The 17,695-nt window shown below is 37.4% G+C and overlaps 1 protein-coding gene across 2 annotated transcripts in view; it reads left to right on the top strand.

The window, feature by feature from the left end:
* Nucleotides 1–17,695, top strand: part of GRK4 (G protein-coupled receptor kinase 4) — a 592,539-nt gene that overhangs the window by 508,892 nt on the left and 65,952 nt on the right. For both annotated transcript variants that reach the window (XM_053704194.1, XM_053704195.1), the window contains exons 7-8: nucleotides 3,655–3,718; nucleotides 3,809–3,949. In XM_053704194.1, coding sequence (XP_053560169.1) covers nucleotides 3,655–3,718; nucleotides 3,809–3,949 — 205 coding nt within the window. The remainder of the gene's footprint in view (nucleotides 1–3,654; nucleotides 3,719–3,808; nucleotides 3,950–17,695) is intronic.

Genomic DNA, 17,695 nt, shown 5'->3' with positions numbered 1-17,695 from the left:
TTCAATCAGGTCAATAAGTATTATACAGTGATGATGTTCCCTTCTTGTATTTCTCAGAGGAGAGAGACATACAGTCTTTGGTCTCATTAGAGCAAGAAAGCTCTTCCATTTCGGGTGTGATAAATTCACATCAAGGTTTTAAATCTAAATCTCTCTTTTATCCGTTACAGAGAAGAGGAGATATATTAGTTAATTTCCAAAAGAGAATAGAGTTGGATTTGGTTAATCTATCCTAAGCCACAAAAATGCTACCCTAATCTTTCTAAAGAAGAGAGGTTAACACTTGATGCTCTCAAAAATAATCATGACTTAGTCATCAAGACAGCAGACAAGGGTGGTAGTGTGGTATGGGATGTTAACTCGCATTGAATCCTGAGACAATTCTCTAACACTGATGATTACAAACTTCTGATGGGAAATCCTACTCGGCGTTTTCAAGCTGAATTGTTTTCATTACTTGATGATGGACTGTATTATGGTCACTTTGATAGGAATACTTTTGAATTTTTGAAGGTTGATCAACCAGTAACCCCCATTATACATATATTATCGAAAGTTCATAAATCCAACCCCCATTATACATATATTACCGAAAGTTCATAAATCCATTGAATTGGTAAAAGGTAGACCCATTGTGTCTGGCATAGGGTCTATCTTTGAACCACTATCGGAATGGCTTGACAGCATCTTACAACCTTTATTATTGAGATTACATAGTTATCTAAGAGATACTAAGCACCTATTACAGAAAATGGCAAAAGTAAAATGGCAACCAGGATATGCCTGGCTGACAATTGACGTGGTATCCCTTTATTCATCAATCCCACATAATATGGGATTGGAAGGGATTAAACATTTCCTAACCACCCACACCTACTATTCGGCTGAATTTGTAAATTATTTACTCCTTGTTACACGTTTTTTATTAACTCACAATTATTATTTTTTGGATGGTAATTGTTATTTACAGTCCCTAGGTACAGCCATGGGTGCTAAATTTGCACCTTCCTACGCAAATTTGGTGATGGGATGGTGGGAAGCCACCTATATTTATGGGGACGACAATTAGTTTTTTTGAGAATATTAAGATTTACCATCGTTTCATAGACAATCTCATTTTTGTGTGGACAGGAGACAGTGAGAGAGCTAAGTCTTTTGTTGGATATCTAAATGAAAACCCTTGGGGTTTAAAATTTACACACAAATTTAATGAAAACATTATTAATTATCTAGATGTTACTTTTTGAAAGCAGATACTATAAATTAATTGGTTTCGTCAACCATTTTTAGGAAGCCTATATCAGGCAATACCCTCATGCATGGAAGAAGTTGCCACCCCAGGAGGGTCCCCTTTGCCATAGCAAAAGGACAGTTCATACGAACGAAGAGGAACTGTTCCAATTCCATAGACTGTGAGTTGCAGAGTCAAGATCTGGCGCTAAGACTCCAACAAAGAGGTTATAAGAATGAGGTTATTCAAAAATCCAAAAGCGATGTGGAAGGAATGGGGGAACTACTGTTAAAAGATAAAGAAGCAAAGAGTAAACAAAATAAAGAAGGCAAACAAATTTCATTTGTTACACAATACTCAACAGACTTTGATCAAATATGTAAGATTATCAGAAAGCATCTACCTATGCTTACAGCCGATGATCAGCTAACTGATGTGGTTAGACAAGGCTGTCGTTTTTCCTATCGGAGGGGAGTTACCCTAGGGAATATTCTGTCTCCAAGTGAATTACGCTCCAAAAACAGTGGTAGTGCTTGGCTTGATAATAGAGGGATGTATAAATGGGGCTGTGGGCCATGCATCCCATGCAGCTTTATTGAAAAAAGACAAAATTTTGTCAGTTCTGCCACGGAAAGAGAATATCAATTGAGTTCTTGTGTTGTCGCAGTAAAAATGTGGTATATTTGTTATGGTGCAGTTGCAATAATAAACAATGTGTAGGTTGCACTACACGAGAGGTGAGGGTGAGAATCCGTCAATATCTCTCAGATATTAAGAGAACTAAACATAGTTCTGATCTTGCTAGACACTTTATTCTGGATCACAACAATGATAATACAACATTTAATTGGATGGTCATTGAACAAGTCAGAGTACCCAAAAGAGGTGGTAATATCACCAAATTGGTACACAAATGGGAGGCTTTCTGGATTTTCACCCTAGGGACTAGAGTCCCTATGGGGTTTAATAGTGTATATGACTTCATTAATTATTGGGAATAATCTCTGAACAACAAATATATTGAAGTGATTGTTCTTCAGGAGGCATTTTTTACTAAACCAAGGGTTTATCATCTTTTCAGCTGAACATTTAAGGCATTCTATAGTATCACCTACAGAATAGTATAGTACACAGGAACCTAAAGTCGTTATCTGTATTGTCATTATTATAAATAATTTTGGTCATGATATTTGCTCCTACATAATACAATCAAGCTTATTGTGAAATATATATATACAGTATATATAATGCATTATATTGAATTATATTATGTACTTTGTTATACTATAGATGTATTAATTTTCTGCCTATTATCTCCTTTTCATTGCTGTTCGTTCATGTGATGATATTTTGGGTTTTTTAAATTTAGTAAAATAGCCCTTACACATATGTATATATTTTTTGTATATTTTTTGCTTATTTGTTTCTATTTGTTATCAAGTTGATTTATTGTGCTGCTAACATTTCATAGTTTCATGGTTAAGTGAGTTTTTTACCTGCAGCTAGTTTTGAGTGATCAAATGCTTTAGTGATATGAACCAATAGAGTTTGGAGGGTGCCGGTATTTTTCTTCATTCGAAATATATATATATATATATATATATATATATATATATATATATATATATATATATATATATATATATATATATATATAGTCATGCAAGCCACTGTTAACAGGTGTGGTGTTTGCTGGTGCACTGGGCACTCACAGTATATGTGTGTATGCTGAAAAACTTTCACCAAAAGCATTTTTGACAATGGAATTTTATTGCAAAAATGTTTCTATTCAAAATTGAAATGCGCACATGCAATTCTGACCTTTCTATCTCTTAAAACTCAAAGTATTGTTACTTGTTAAGACCATGCTATTTGAATTTTTTTTAAATGCCATTAATCTAATGAGGATGTTTATGGTTTTAAACACCTTTTAAAGTATATTCAATATAGCCATATATTCCAAATAATTAAGATTTACTGCAAATAAATTATAGTATTAAAAGTAGTTGTTGATATCATTAGGGATGTGCATTCCTCAAATTCAGCAGCAAATAAATGCAGAATTTGGCGGCCGCCATTGGCATTTGGCTATTTTCGGAGCCAGATTATTTCTTGTGAACAAGAGGAAATCGGGCTCTGAAAATAAAGGAATTCCTCTGGCGACCACCATTTTCTGCATTAGTTTGCTGCTGAATTCGACGAATGCACATCCCTAATTACTATTTTTAATATTATCTGATGGATTAAGAAGGAAAATAACTGGTGATTTTATTCTTTAATACTCAGAATTATTTGATACTTTATTTTTGGATGTTAAGGATTTAAGACCATCTTTACAGTATAACATATTGGAAGCGATATAATGGAAATTGGAATAAAACTATAATAGTTGATCTTTTTATCTTCTTTTCATCCCCAAAAAGGCAACCAGTGACTAAGAACACATTTCGACATTACAGGGTGCTTGGTAAAGGAGGCTTTGGAGAGGTGAGAGGCTCGTGCATCACACATTTTGTACCACCTGTCCTGCTAAGGAGGAGTCACTGTTCTTACACAATTCTCACACTTGTGTCCTAGGTTTGCGCTTGTCAAGTGAGAGCGACTGGAAAAATGTACGCCTGCAAGAAGCTAGAGAAGAAGCGGATAAAAAAGAGGAAAGGAGAAGCTATGGCATTAAATGAGAAGCAGATTTTAGAAAAAGTAAATAGTCAGTTTGTAGTAAGTATCATCAGCTTTCCGTTTTATTACTTTGCATAGGAATAACTTAAAAGTATTTTATATTTTACAAAAGGATACAAAACATGGAAGGGAACTGCACTCCAAGACCGGATCAGGTACACATCCTGTGACTCAGCAACATCCTGCCCTGGGTGCTAAATAGCACTCCAAAAAAGCTGTGATGTCACCAGAGCCACAGGCAGTTAACCCCAGTCCGGAATGGGTGCAAGAAACAAGGGGGATTACAAATAAAAAGTAGAAACTGGAAAGGTTAGTTACCGCATCTGGCCAAATGGGAAAGCTCAGGCACCACGTCAAGGTCCTTTCCATTGCCTGAGTCCCTAACACACCATCACCGAGCTCACAAAGCCAAACAAACTGAGAACAAAGAAGGGGTGCACAGGTGGATGTAATCACCCATAGAAAATACAAAACATGGAAGGGAACTGCACTCCAAGTTTGTTTGGCTTTGTGAGCTCGCATGATGGTGTGGCTGTGTTAGGGACTCGGGCAATGGAAAGGAACTTGACGTGGTGCCTGAGCTTTCCCATTTGGCCAGATGCGGTAACTAACCTTTCCAGTTCTGTTTTTATCTTAGCTGTGAGCTAGCTGGTAAATGCTGGGTGTTTCTATGTGCTGTATTACTTTTTATTTGTAATCCCCCTTGTTTCTTGCACCCATTCCAGACTGGGGTTAACTGCCTGTGGCTCTGGTGACATCACAGCTTTTTTGGAGTGCTATTTAGCACCCAGGGCTGGATGTTGCTGAGTCACAGGATGTGTACCTTATCCGGTCTTGGAGTGCAGTTCCTTTCCATGTTTTGTATTTTCTATGGGTGATTACATCCACCTGTGCACCCCTTCTTTGTTCTCAGTTTTTTGGCTTTGTGAGCTCGCATGATGGTGTGGCTGTGTTAGGGACTCAGGCAATGGTAAGGACCTTGACGTGGTGCCTGAGCTTTCCCATTTGGCCAGATGCGGTAACTAACCTTTCCAGTTGTGTTTTTATCTTAGCTGTGAGCCAGCTGGTGAGTGCTGGGTGTTTCTATATGTTGCTTTACAAAAGGATAGTTATTCTGTAGAGTTAATCTTAGAGATCATATACTTTGTAATTGATAAAATCTTCTGAAAAATATGAAGAAAGAGAAGCGCAGCACGCTCTAAGTGTAATCTGTTTGGTAGTTATCAATTATCAAAACCCCCTTCCCTGGGTATTACTCACAGGATCGTTCTGTGTGATGTGCGCATCAGGTTATATACAATCATGAAGTTTGTTCCTCAGATAACCTCCCTCAGTGACGTCTGGAAAGCCTGTCCAACCAGAGAGATTGTTTCACTTTCCCACAGCAGTCCACAATCAAACATGGAAGGGATACCACTCCAGTGTTTAAAGTATAACACGTTTATTGTGAAATAAAATATAAAAACTTACAAATCTGTGTCTCTCAACTCACCCAATAGGTGCCCACAACATCTGAGCCCTGGTAACCTCCCTGAGACAATAACTTTAAAAATAGAACTTCTCTACGTACGTTTCGTTTCTATGCCAGAAACTTTTTCAAGAGTGATACTGTGAGTAATACCCAGGGAAGGGGGTTTTGATAATTGATAACTACCAAACAGATTACACTTAGAGCGTGCTGCGCTTCTCTTTCTTCATATTTTTCAGCATTTTTTTGTAAACGAGTCTTTGATGGGACTGTGCTGAGAAGCTGCAACATAAGACACGCTGAATAAAAGGGATATAGAGGACCATCACGATTACCTGTTTTCCAACATTACACCTTTGATTAAAGAGACATTTTTCTGAACATTCATGAATATTTATAAACTGCTAAGTTGAGAAGCAGTGTGTGGAAAATAGCATTGTTTAATGTATTTGTTACTATAATTTGTTGGTTCTTAATTTGTAGTTTTTATTGGGTGGTAGCGCATTATTTGCTTTCTATTTTTTTTTTATAAAATCTTCTGTTTTGCTTGGTTAAACTAACAATCTCCCACAACCCTAATTTGTAAGGAGTTATGAGCGTTTAGTGTGTTAAACAGAATGAAATGAAGGTTCTCCTCTTTCTAAAGAGAGGTGGCTGGCTCTCTTCATTTATGGAAGACTCTTATACACATCATACCTGGTGCTTAAGGAAGTGGATCTTACAGCTTTTACATGGACATTATAGAGAAACTTCCCTTATTCTTAAAGGTTCTAGTCTCTTTTTAGTGGTGTGCGCTGCAATATCAAGACTTTGTTAGACTAATTCCAAAGCTTTTGTTCATTATGGGACCAAATGTCACCCTTTTGTAAGGCGATTATGGAGGGAGAATGTATGAGAAGGAAAACAGTTATCTTCTGTACAAGAGGAGCACGGAAAAGGATACCTCCTCCTTGTGTCTCATAGCTCACAACTGTTTCACATTTGTATTGTAGCAACTGTCTGGCGAGATCTGTCCCAAAAGCCCCTCTCCTTTTCCAAAAAATTTTTCATGGACATGTAAAACGCATCCAGAAACCTCATCCGTGTCCCAGAATTCGCAACCATGCTTTAGATCACATCAGGTGCCCACAACACACCTCTCACCATGAATATGGTCCATCCTGACTTCGCATAACCTAAAAAAAATACTACTACAGTATCTGTGTTACATAGCTTCCTAACATTTTGATCTGAAACCAGAACCAAAGCTTAATTATATGGGAATCCATACATCAGGGTTTGGATGCCCCTTTAGACTGTTCAACACAGTTTATTAGCATATTCTGGAAACAGAATAGCACTGAGAAGTGAGGTTATCTGGAACAGGGGTCACTGTATCAGGCAATCTTTTAGAAGGCCGGGCATGAAGTGAGAAGGGTATAACAGTGATGCAGAGGATCCTGTAGAACACAGGGCACTTTGGAATTCTGGTATTGTATAGAACACTAGTCAAGTGTTACCAGCACAGAAGCGTTGGCTAGTATACTATATGATCTTGTAAAGAACAGTGCTGACAAATTATTGTATAACTGCTCTAAAAACACAGTGTAGGCTGTTTGCAGTCATCTGTGATTCCTGAGGATAGGCCTATCCTATAATTATCTCATTATTTTATCCTCTTACCTGTGCAGTCACCTCAGCCCCTCGCTTCAGTATCAGACGCTCCCTCTTAAGAGAGTAGAGACACATAAATTATGCAGTCAAACAGGTTCAGTCACTTAAAACAGAAAAGCGGACATGAAAGGTTGATCAGCATTGATTTGTACTAAAAAATTAATGAGACCTTTCCTGCTCTTTGGAACATAAAAAACATTATCTTATACATTTTTAAACATTCAAACATTTACCTTCCAAGACTAAAATTCTAATGACTAAACTCTATATAATAATTTCCCATTTATATTCTTGTAAATATGATGTATTTGCAATCGTCTAGTAGCTGGCTGACAATATCGTCCCTTTAGTGAGAATAACATTGCGCATAATTGCGGTAGTGGTCCCTAGAATGCTTATTTGTGGAATATGATGCATTTTAGTGGAGTAAGATGCTAGGAGTGCTTAGATTACATTCTTTTTTCCATATCGTTACAACTGTCTAATCATTACTTAGGTTTGTGCTAGTGGAATGGTATTACATTGGCCTAGATTAAAGGGACATGAAACCCCAAAAATATTCCTTCATGATTTAGACAGAGAATGTAATTTTAAACCACTTTTCAAGTTACTTTTATTATCTAATGTGCTTAGTTCTCTTGGTATCCTTTGTTGAAAAGCATACATAGGTAGGCTTAAGCGCTGTGAGCTAGCGGCTGATTGGTGGCTGCACATATATGCCTCTTGTCATTGGCTTAGCAATGTGTTCAGCTTTCTTCCAGGTAGTACATTGCTGCTCCTTCAACAAAGCATATCAAGAATTAAAATTGATAATATAAGTAAATTGGAAAGTTGTTTAAAAAATGATGTTCTATCTGAATCATTAAATAACATTTTTGGGATTCGTGTACCTTTAACATAGGATTCAAAAGACAAATCTTTCCCCTTTACCTATGTCATAGTGAAGGAGGAGAGTAGGACCTTTTTTGACAGTGTATCCATACATTGGCTGTAATCTAAAAAAAATATACTGCAGGCAGTAAGGCTGGTAGCCACCCTGGGGCCACCCCTGTCCTAATCTGTTGGTTCACTGGCATTGGAAATGTGCACATTAGTGCTATTTATTTTAAAGAACTGGAGTGGACACATTGGAGAGATCTTTGATTTCTTGGTTATTCTAATTCCCTGTACTGTAGAGTGTGGGCTTGCCAAGAGCTTACATGCATGACTCAGTGCACAAGATATTTAAAAGCATCTTATCTTTTTGTTAATTGAATGTGCCTTCGTTTAAAGGAGCACAAAATGCATTTTTTTGTTTTGTTTATAGGATATCCTGTTAAAAAATGTGTTCAAGATATGCTATTTATAGGTTATTAAAAGTAATAAGATTTACACTCTACTTAAAGGAAAACATCTGAAATGCATTAAACATACATTTAAACCATTATGGAAGACCTCAAATAGTATTGTTCTATCAGTTTTATAGTGGGTGCTAGGCTTATTACTTAAAGGGACAGTTTACTCAAAAAATGTCTCCCCTTTAATTTGTTCCCATTGATCCACTTTACCTGGCTGGAGTGTATTAAATTGTTTACAAGTATTTCCATTACCCATATATAGGGAATTTAAATAGTTTATTTAGCCTGTGGTATCCCCACCCATCCTGAAAGTTTTTGGTCTCGAGGCCAAGCTGTGTTAACACAGCCAGCAGAAGAAATTACACTCCCAGTGGGGTGGGTTATAGAAGAGATAAGGTAATAAAATGTTAATTTTCCATTGTTCTCTCCAAGTATTGGTGATTGGTTTATGGACAGATATAAGATAAAGAAGCATGTATATGTACACAATGTGATAAAGTAATAAGATCTGATTATACCTACAAGCTCAACCCATTTTATTAGGCTGTGGCTTCAAAACACAAAATCAGCTAATTCATATACACAAACCTTAAAAAGCAAATCTCATACATTTAATACTCTGCAGCTGGTAAAAAAAAGTAATTGGAAACACATTAAGGGAAAAACTATTTTATAGTATACTGTCTGTCCCATCTTTTCAAATCTGGATGGATTTTTTTTGGAGGGCTGGAGAATAATTTATGCAAATACTAGTTTGTTTGTTTGTGTTTTGATTAAAAAAAAAAAGATATCCACCGAAAATTTTGTTAGCGGGGTGGCGTTATGAAGTAGCCAGGTGGGGCAGTGTATTACTTTATAAATAAATGGTTATAATAATAATACTAATAACGCTACGAAGCGCCAAAATATTATGCAGCGCTGTAATATTAAATATATAGTTGTGAAGTATAATAATCAGAAGTAATTTAGATAAATCAAAGGTCAAGGCCTCGATTTTCTGTTATCCAAAGCACAAATATTTAATAATTTCTGCAATAAATATTGAAATCCTAGGGACAAATTTGGGACAATTTGTTAGACCGTAGCAAAATTCAAGGGAATCCTGAATTGTCCCATGGAAATTAGAGACAGAGGGATTGTCCCAGAAAATTACTTTATTCTTTTCCACGTGCAGTTTTTTCGTTTCAAAGAGTTCCAGCTCACTTGATAGAACTGATCTTCTATCTAAAACAAATGATCTAATGTCTGGATAGCAATTTAGGTAAGAGCCAAGAATGTTGGGAGTTTGTAAATGGCTGTTGAGTTTTGTATTTGTGTTTATCTCAATACCCTTTTGGGACCCAGCAAACCCCTGATCCAGGCTTCTCGGCATAGTAAGCATAGCAAAGTCTGTATTTTGAGAGATAGAAGTAAAAGCCACTAAAATCTGTACATTCTAAGATTATTTCCTTTGGTGGGAGTTGCTTCTAGTCAAAAATGTGTGTACATAGATCAATATAATACTATTTAAAGAGATAGTAAACACCAAAATTGTTATTGTTTAAAAAGATAGATAATCCCTTTATTTACCATTTTCCAGTTTTGCATAACCAACACTGTTATATTAATATACTTTTTACCTTGTATTTAATCCTCTGTAGGCTGCCTCCTTATCTCAGATCTTTTGACAGACTTCCATTTCAGGCAATTAGTGCTGACTCTTAAATTACTCCACATGCATGAGCACAATGTTATTTATATGAAACACATGAACTAACACCCTCTAGCTGTAAAAAATGTCAAATACATTCAGATAAGAGGCAGCCTTCAAGGGCTTAGAAATTAGCATATGAGCCTACCTAGGTTTAGTCATATAGTTGGTTCACACTGCATACATGCTCTGCAGCAACATTAACATAAAGATTGTGTGTAGATCTATCCTGGATAAAATATATGAGGATCTCTGTTACAGAAATGCCATGTAAATTTAAAGGGTCTGGATCTGACACCCATAGACAATAAGAGGCATCACCTGCATTTTATTTTTATTTTGTTAGTTAGAAGTTTGCAAAGTCTATGTATAAAAATAACCCAAGTTACGGGTGTTGTTCTTGGCGCTGCAATCCAGTTAGAACCCCTGGTTGAATCATCTCTTATTCTAGTTTTAAATTTTTTTAATTTGTATTTTAACCCATCGTATAAACATGACTTATCCATTCTAACTTAAAGGAACAGCTAGTCAAAATTAAACTATAATTTTTCAGATAGGGCATGTAATTTTAAACAGCTTTCCCATTTACTTTTATCATCAAATTTGCTTTGTTCTTTTGGTATTTTTTGTTAAAGCATAAACCTAGGTAGACTCATATGCTAATTTCTAAGCCCTTAAAGGCCACCTCCTTTCTCAGTGCATTTTGACAGTTTTTACAGCTAGGCAATACTAGTTCATGTGTGCCATATGTGCTCATTCCTGTGGAGTTATTTATGAATGTCTAAAATCCAAGTCCGTTAAAATTACTAAGATAAGGGGCAGCCTGCAGAAGCTTAGATAAAAGGTAATCACAAAGGTAAAGAGTATATTAATATAACTCTGTTGATTATGCAAAACTGGGGAATGGGTAATAAAGGTATTATCTATCTTTTTAAACACTAAACATTCTAGAGTAGACTGTCCTTAAAGTATTTTGGCCATAAGCAATCTGGGTTAGATGATCAAAAACTCTCCGGAATAGAGAGAAATACCGCAGAATTTTACTGGACTTGTTTTGAGCATTATATTGTAATGTATGTGTCTCCTTCACACCCAGATCCCTGTATAAATAGTTTAACAGTCCTCAGCTAAAATGTGCCTTTCTAAAATTCTTTGACGGACCTCACAGTACTAATGAGATTTCTTAGATAATCTCACCACAGCAGAGAGCTTTAAATCACCAGGCCCAATATCTCACTCTACACCATTCTGTTCCTGATAGAGGTTGGAATGTGACATTTTATTTATTCTGGGCTTTGATTGGTTCTTTAAAGAGGATTCATTTGTGTGATCACTAAGCGAGAGAACTTTTCTGCCAAAAATGCTTACCTTTGTCTCTCTACTAGTACACTATTTATAGACTACATTATAGATTTATTAATGTATTGTTTCATCTAAATATGCAGTTCTAACTTCTTTAGTATATACACTGCATCCTCTCTTACATACAAAATGTTCATAATTCTGACATCAACTGCATATAACCCCAGCCAGCCAATATCCCCTGAACAGGAGTTTGTGTGGAATGAGTGAGGGAGACGCAATTTATGCCATTATTTTACCACCACTGGTCAGACGATCAGCTGCAAAATGCACTTTTATCTGTAAAATAAGTTTTTAGTTTCCATTAAAATGTTGTGTTTCTTCTGTTGATCATGTGTGTCTATTATAATGTACCCGTATTTCGTTGTCACAATACAACTTGCTATCTCCAACTCATCATCTTTATTGCATGTATCCATGTTTTTAATATTTGAATACTAAATTTGTTTATTGATGTTCTGTATCATATCTTGTCTCAACTTAATGAGTTTATGGGACATTCTACTGGAGTAATAAAATTCACTACGTTCCTATTCAATGCTTCCTCAAATCTAAACCTCATAACAGTCTTTCAGTTGCTGGTAAATAGCTTAAGTGATTCCCAGATTATGGAAGAAAGACACTGTTCCATCATTGAATTGAAGAAACGCTCAATAGCTCTTAAGCTACTAATGTTCCACTTCTAATAATGTAGAAGGTTACGGGGGGAGAATACTGCTTGATGTGACATAGACATTGTTTGTTTTATGTCAAGCACTAGACTAGTTACTTTTTGTGTGCTTTTCTCCCTTTATTCCGTCTTATACAGACTGTCATCTCTACATGGTCATAGAAAGGTATTTGGTACCTGTGGATGCTCTCGAAAATATATATATATATATATATATATATATATATATATATATATATATATATATATATATATATATATATATATATATCTATATCTCTCTATCTCTCTATCTCTCTCTCTCTATCTCTCTATCTCTCTCTCTCTATCTCTCTCTCTCTATCTCTCTCTCTCTCTCTCTCTATCTCTCTCTCTCTATCTCTCTCTCTATCTCTCTCTCTCTAACTCTCTCTCTCTCTATCTCTTTATCTCTCTCTATCTCTCTCTCTATCTCATCTCTATCTCTCTCTCTCTATATATATATATATATATATATCCCTAATGTTATGTCAATGTTTGTATGATTATTTCTTTATGTATACTGTCAAATCTTTCCAAAGTATCATAAAATAAATGCACTATGTTATTGGAGTATTTTATTATTAAACCAATGCTTGTCTCAGTTTTATCCTCTCTTAAGGGATTAGACACACTCCAATATTTTTCATGATCAGGGTACATACGGTGATTGGCTGTGTGTATATGCTCTTAGAATTGAGTCTTTAATAATGTGCTCTAATGAATTAAAGCATTTTATTATTACAGTAAAATGTCTCTTTAAAAAAATATCACATTGAGGTAAAACACACAAATATCTGTGCAAATCGTGATATTTGTGTGTTACACGCTTACACTAATAAATCCGGTGCCGATGTCTAAAGATAACCAAGTGTTTAACGCTTGCAACGGGGTTAAACACATAAGTCTTGCTCAGGGAGCTGCAAGTACCGCAGCTCGTGAGCAGAAAGTTAGCTGCGGAAAGGTGGCTACGTGCAACTGCCCTCAGCAATGCAAAAATGCCATGTGCTAAGAATGGAAGCATGTGATTTTTGTATCGTAAGGTCCTTTAAAGTGAAGGTAAAGCTAACGCTAGGATTTACCATCACTAAAAATAAGGTTGAGTTCAAGTGATCATTTATTAAAAAAAAGGTGCTACGGGGGGAACTTCCGGGTGGCAGCCATGACAAGTCGCAAGATTTACAGCTCTTTTACCTCCTGCCACATATCTATGCGAAATCTACTCTTTACCACCTCATCGACCTTATATCTTAGAGTAAGATTCCACAGTAAAGCAAGCTCTTTAATATAATATAATTCTTTTTGGATTTGAGGCAATATTCAGGTCACTGGATTATTTCAGAGGTTGCGGCCTACCATCTTTACCCCCCGGCTGGATACCAGTGGGCCCTGTCGTTAGAAAGCAGTGATATCCCACAAGACACTGCATATACTTTTTCCAGTAAGACACACTATATAATTAAAAAAGCATTGCATGCCTCATTCCTGACTAACGCTTACTACCATATATCTGCTATGGAGATCCCCTCCAACTTTCTGGAAGAGCTACACAGCTTGCTTGCTTCCCATCATGCTGCCTTGGAAGACAAGCTTTATACAGTATCCAACCACAGTAGCACCTGGTCGGCCCAAACACCCATCCAAACTGAATCCTGTGTGAGAGAAGGCGGAGGTGACGGCGCTTTGGGGCCCCAGCTTCCACACCCTACCTTCAAAGTATCAGTGGGTGACCGAGAGCCTAGAGCCGTGGAAACATCAGTGCAACCTGAAACAGTGCTGGAGAAAAGAGAACCGACCGCTTTAAAGAGCTCTGCCAGACTTCCCCAAGCCCACGCCATCAATCTAGAAGTTTTCCGGTCCGACGCGCCGCAGAGTCGGGGAGGTGCAGGGTGCAGCTTTCAAGCGCTTCCAGTTCATAAAAAGGATCACGACTATGGAGACCAAGGGCTGCGCGCTGTATAATTTCCCTCAGCTGCAACAAGACCACTTGTGTTCCTCAGTTGTACAAAATGGCCCCAGCCGGTTCTTCTGCAGCTCCATTAGCTTCTCTACATAATCTCACTGCCCCCTAGGTGGGATCCGGGTGGCCTGCTTGCCCTCTGTGTTTGGGCCTCATGGTCCAATTTGTGGGACTCTGGCAATTCACTTTTACTGGATACAATCACGAGTCAACTGAGGTACTCAAAATTGCTCAGGCTACTATATGTGACCCCCTTACCTTTGCATCAGGACTCTGGCAACACATCCTTAGTGGTGGAGAAGGAGCTCAGCTGGGTCTTGTCGTGTAAAGGAGTGGGGTAAATACCTGGGTACTTTATATTGCCATCTTGACTTTCAGCTCCCCACGGCAGACTACTGAGCTAGTATTTGCTGACTTTAAGCCTGTATTATGAAAACCGCCTTAAAGTTTACTTAATCACACAAAGGACAGCTTGCAACTACCAGATGTGTACTTTTAGCCTCTCACTACTTGGACACTCATCATTTCAACTATGCCTTTGACCTTTAGTGTATGACAAGTTGCGTTTATATGCACTGACTTTAAGCTTCCATTATGTACTTTACCTTGGTGCTCCTTTGACAGAGGGATTAATATGTTTTTGCTGTTAAGTGACCATCCCACTTGTTAATCTATATTATCTGTATAAAGTCCTATATCGTCCCATATACGCACTGACATGGAGTATTGCGCAGGCTGGACCTGCTCTAGTATTATTCACAATATCCACATTCTATAATGCCATGCATGTCATATTTTAGTGATGGGGAACATTCTCATATTGTAGGCAGTTTATGTTGTGCCAACTGTACTAGTTTTGTTCCTTTGGTTATATGTGTGTATAAGTCCTACTTATACTATGAACTGTAAGAGTACTGGACTTCTTTTTATGTGCTATCTTAGCTGTCAAAACGGAAGCTCTGGATCTATAAAATATTTTACTTGGTTCACTCTTCATAGTATATATACTAGCCAAATGCTGGATATCATACATAGGAATTTATTGCTATCCACTGTGCTGTTGTGGCCCATTCTCTATTTTAACACACTATTTGCCCTGGCAAGAGATATTCCCTTGCTACTGCTCACTAAATAACATAGCCGAGATATTGAAATTAGATCCACTGTATCCGGTCTCATCTACAGTTTCTCTTTGAGATTGGTGTTCAAGTCTTGTTATTTAACCCTAGAGGTAAGGGATACATCTTATCTCACACAATATATCCATAATAGCAGCCCACAATACACCTTTTGAGGCAATATATCATGAAACTCACCCTTCCTGGTTCATGAATAACTAAATTTTGCTCTTTATTTACACTTTATATCTTATGAGGAATTCTTCTGAACAGATGCATAGTTCCCTCTTAGTAAGTTCCATGTTACTACCTATTTCTTAACAGATATGCAGGTATGTGAGCCAAATAGCATTGTGCCTTTCTTAATCATTCTAGTTATCTATATAAATCTAGACTATTGATAAAACTTGACTTAAAAATGTGAGTTCTAAAATTCTATAAAAATGAGGTTTTCTTCTGTTAAGTGTGATCAGTCCACGGGTCATCATTACTTCTGGGATATTACTCCTCCCCAACAGGAAGTGCAAGAGGATTCACCCAGCAGAGCTGTATATAGCTCCTCCCCTCTACGTCACTCCCAGTCATTCTCTTGCACCCAACGACTAGATAGGATGTGTGAGAGGACTATGGTGATTATACTTAGTTTTATATCTTCAATCAAAAGTTTGTTATTTTAAAATAGCACCGGAGTGTGTTATTATCTCTCTGGCAGAGTTTGAAGAAGAATCTACCAGAGTTTTTGTTATGATTTTAGCCGGAGTAGTTAAGATCACATTGCTGTTTCTCGGCCATCTGAGGAGAGGTAAACTTCAGATCAGGGGACAGCGGGCAGATGAATCTGCATAGAGGTATGTAGCAGTTTTTATTTTCTGACAATGGAATTGATGAGAAAATCCTGCCATACCGATATAATGTCATGTATGTATACTTTACACTTCAGTATTCTGGGGAATGGTACTTCACTAGAATTACACTGTATGAAATACATAAAGCTGTTTAATAACTAGAGATTATGTTTAACGTTTTTGCTGGAATGTAAAATCGTTTTCATTTGCTGAGGTACTGAGTGAATAAATGTTTGGGCACTATTTTTCCACTAGGCAGTTGCTTAATCTGTTTTCTGACAGTTTCTGTTCTCCCTCACTGCTGTGTGTGAGGGGGAGGGGCCGTTTTTTGGCGCTTTTACTAAGCATCAAATATTTCAGTCAGCAACTCATTGTATTCCTGCATGATCCGGTTCATCTCTACAGAGCTCAGGGGTCTTCAAAACTTATTTTGAGGGAGGTAATTTCTCTCAGCAGAGCTGTGAGAATTATAGTTTGACTGAGATAAAAAACGTTTATTCTGTAATTTGTTTCCTGCTTTCAGAATTTGTTATCTTTGCTAATGGGATTAAACCTTTGCTAAAGTTGTGTTGTTTACAAGGATTGAGGCTATAACTGTTTCAATTTATTAATTTTCAACTGTCATAAATCTTCTGTGCTTCTTAAAGGCACAGTACGTTTTAATATTATTCTAATTGAATTGTATTTCCAAGTTGCAAGTTTATTTGCTAGTGTGTTAAACATGTCTGATTCAGAGGATGATACCTGTGTCATTTGTTGCAATGCCAAAGTGGAGCCCAATAGAAATTTATGTACTAACTGTATTGGTCAATCTGTACAAATTGAACAAATTTCACCAAACAACGAGGGGAGAGTTATGCCGACTAACTCGCCTCACGTGTCAGTACCTACATCTCCCGCTCAGAGGGAGGTGCGTGATATTGTAGCGCCGAGTACATCTGGGCGGCCATTACAAATCACATTACAGGATATGGCTACTGTTATGACTGAGGTTTTGGCTAAATTACCAGAACTAAGAGGTAAGCGTGATCACTCTGGGGTGAGAACAGAGTGCGCTGATAATATTAGGGCCATGTCAGACACTGCGTCACAGGTGGCAGAACATGAGGACGGAGAACTTCATTCTGTGGGTGACGGTTCTGATCCAAACAGACTGGATTCAGATATTTCAAATTTTAAATTTAAACTGGAAAACCTCCGTGTATTACTAGGGGAGGTGTTAGCGGCTCTGAATGATTGTAACACAGTTGCAATACCAGAGAAAATGTGTAGGTTGGATAAATATTTTGCGGTACCGACGAGTACTGAGGTTTTTCCTATACCTAAGAGACTTACTGAAATTGTTACTAAGGAGTGGGATAGACCCGGTGTGCCGTTCTCACCCCCTCCGATATTTAGAAAAATGTTTCCAATAGACGCCACCACAAGGGACTTATGGCAAACGGTCCCTAAGGTGGAGGGAGCAGTTTCTACCTTAGCTAAGCGTACCACTATCCCGGTGGAGGATAGCTGTGCTTTTTCAGATCCAATGGATAAAAAGTTAGAGGGTTACCTTAAGAAAATGTTTGTTCAACAAGGTTTTATATTGCAACCCCTTGCATGCATTGCGCCGATCACGGCTGCAGCGGCATTCTGGATTGAGTCTCTGGAAGAGAACATTGGTT

Source organism: Bombina bombina, chromosome 2 (genome assembly GCF_027579735.1).
Source record: "Bombina bombina isolate aBomBom1 chromosome 2, aBomBom1.pri, whole genome shotgun sequence".
Taxonomy (NCBI): Eukaryota; Metazoa; Chordata; class Amphibia; order Anura; family Bombinatoridae; genus Bombina; species Bombina bombina.
The sequence above is the reverse complement of the archived record's forward strand: the minus strand, read 5'-3'. Positions and strand labels throughout refer to the sequence as shown.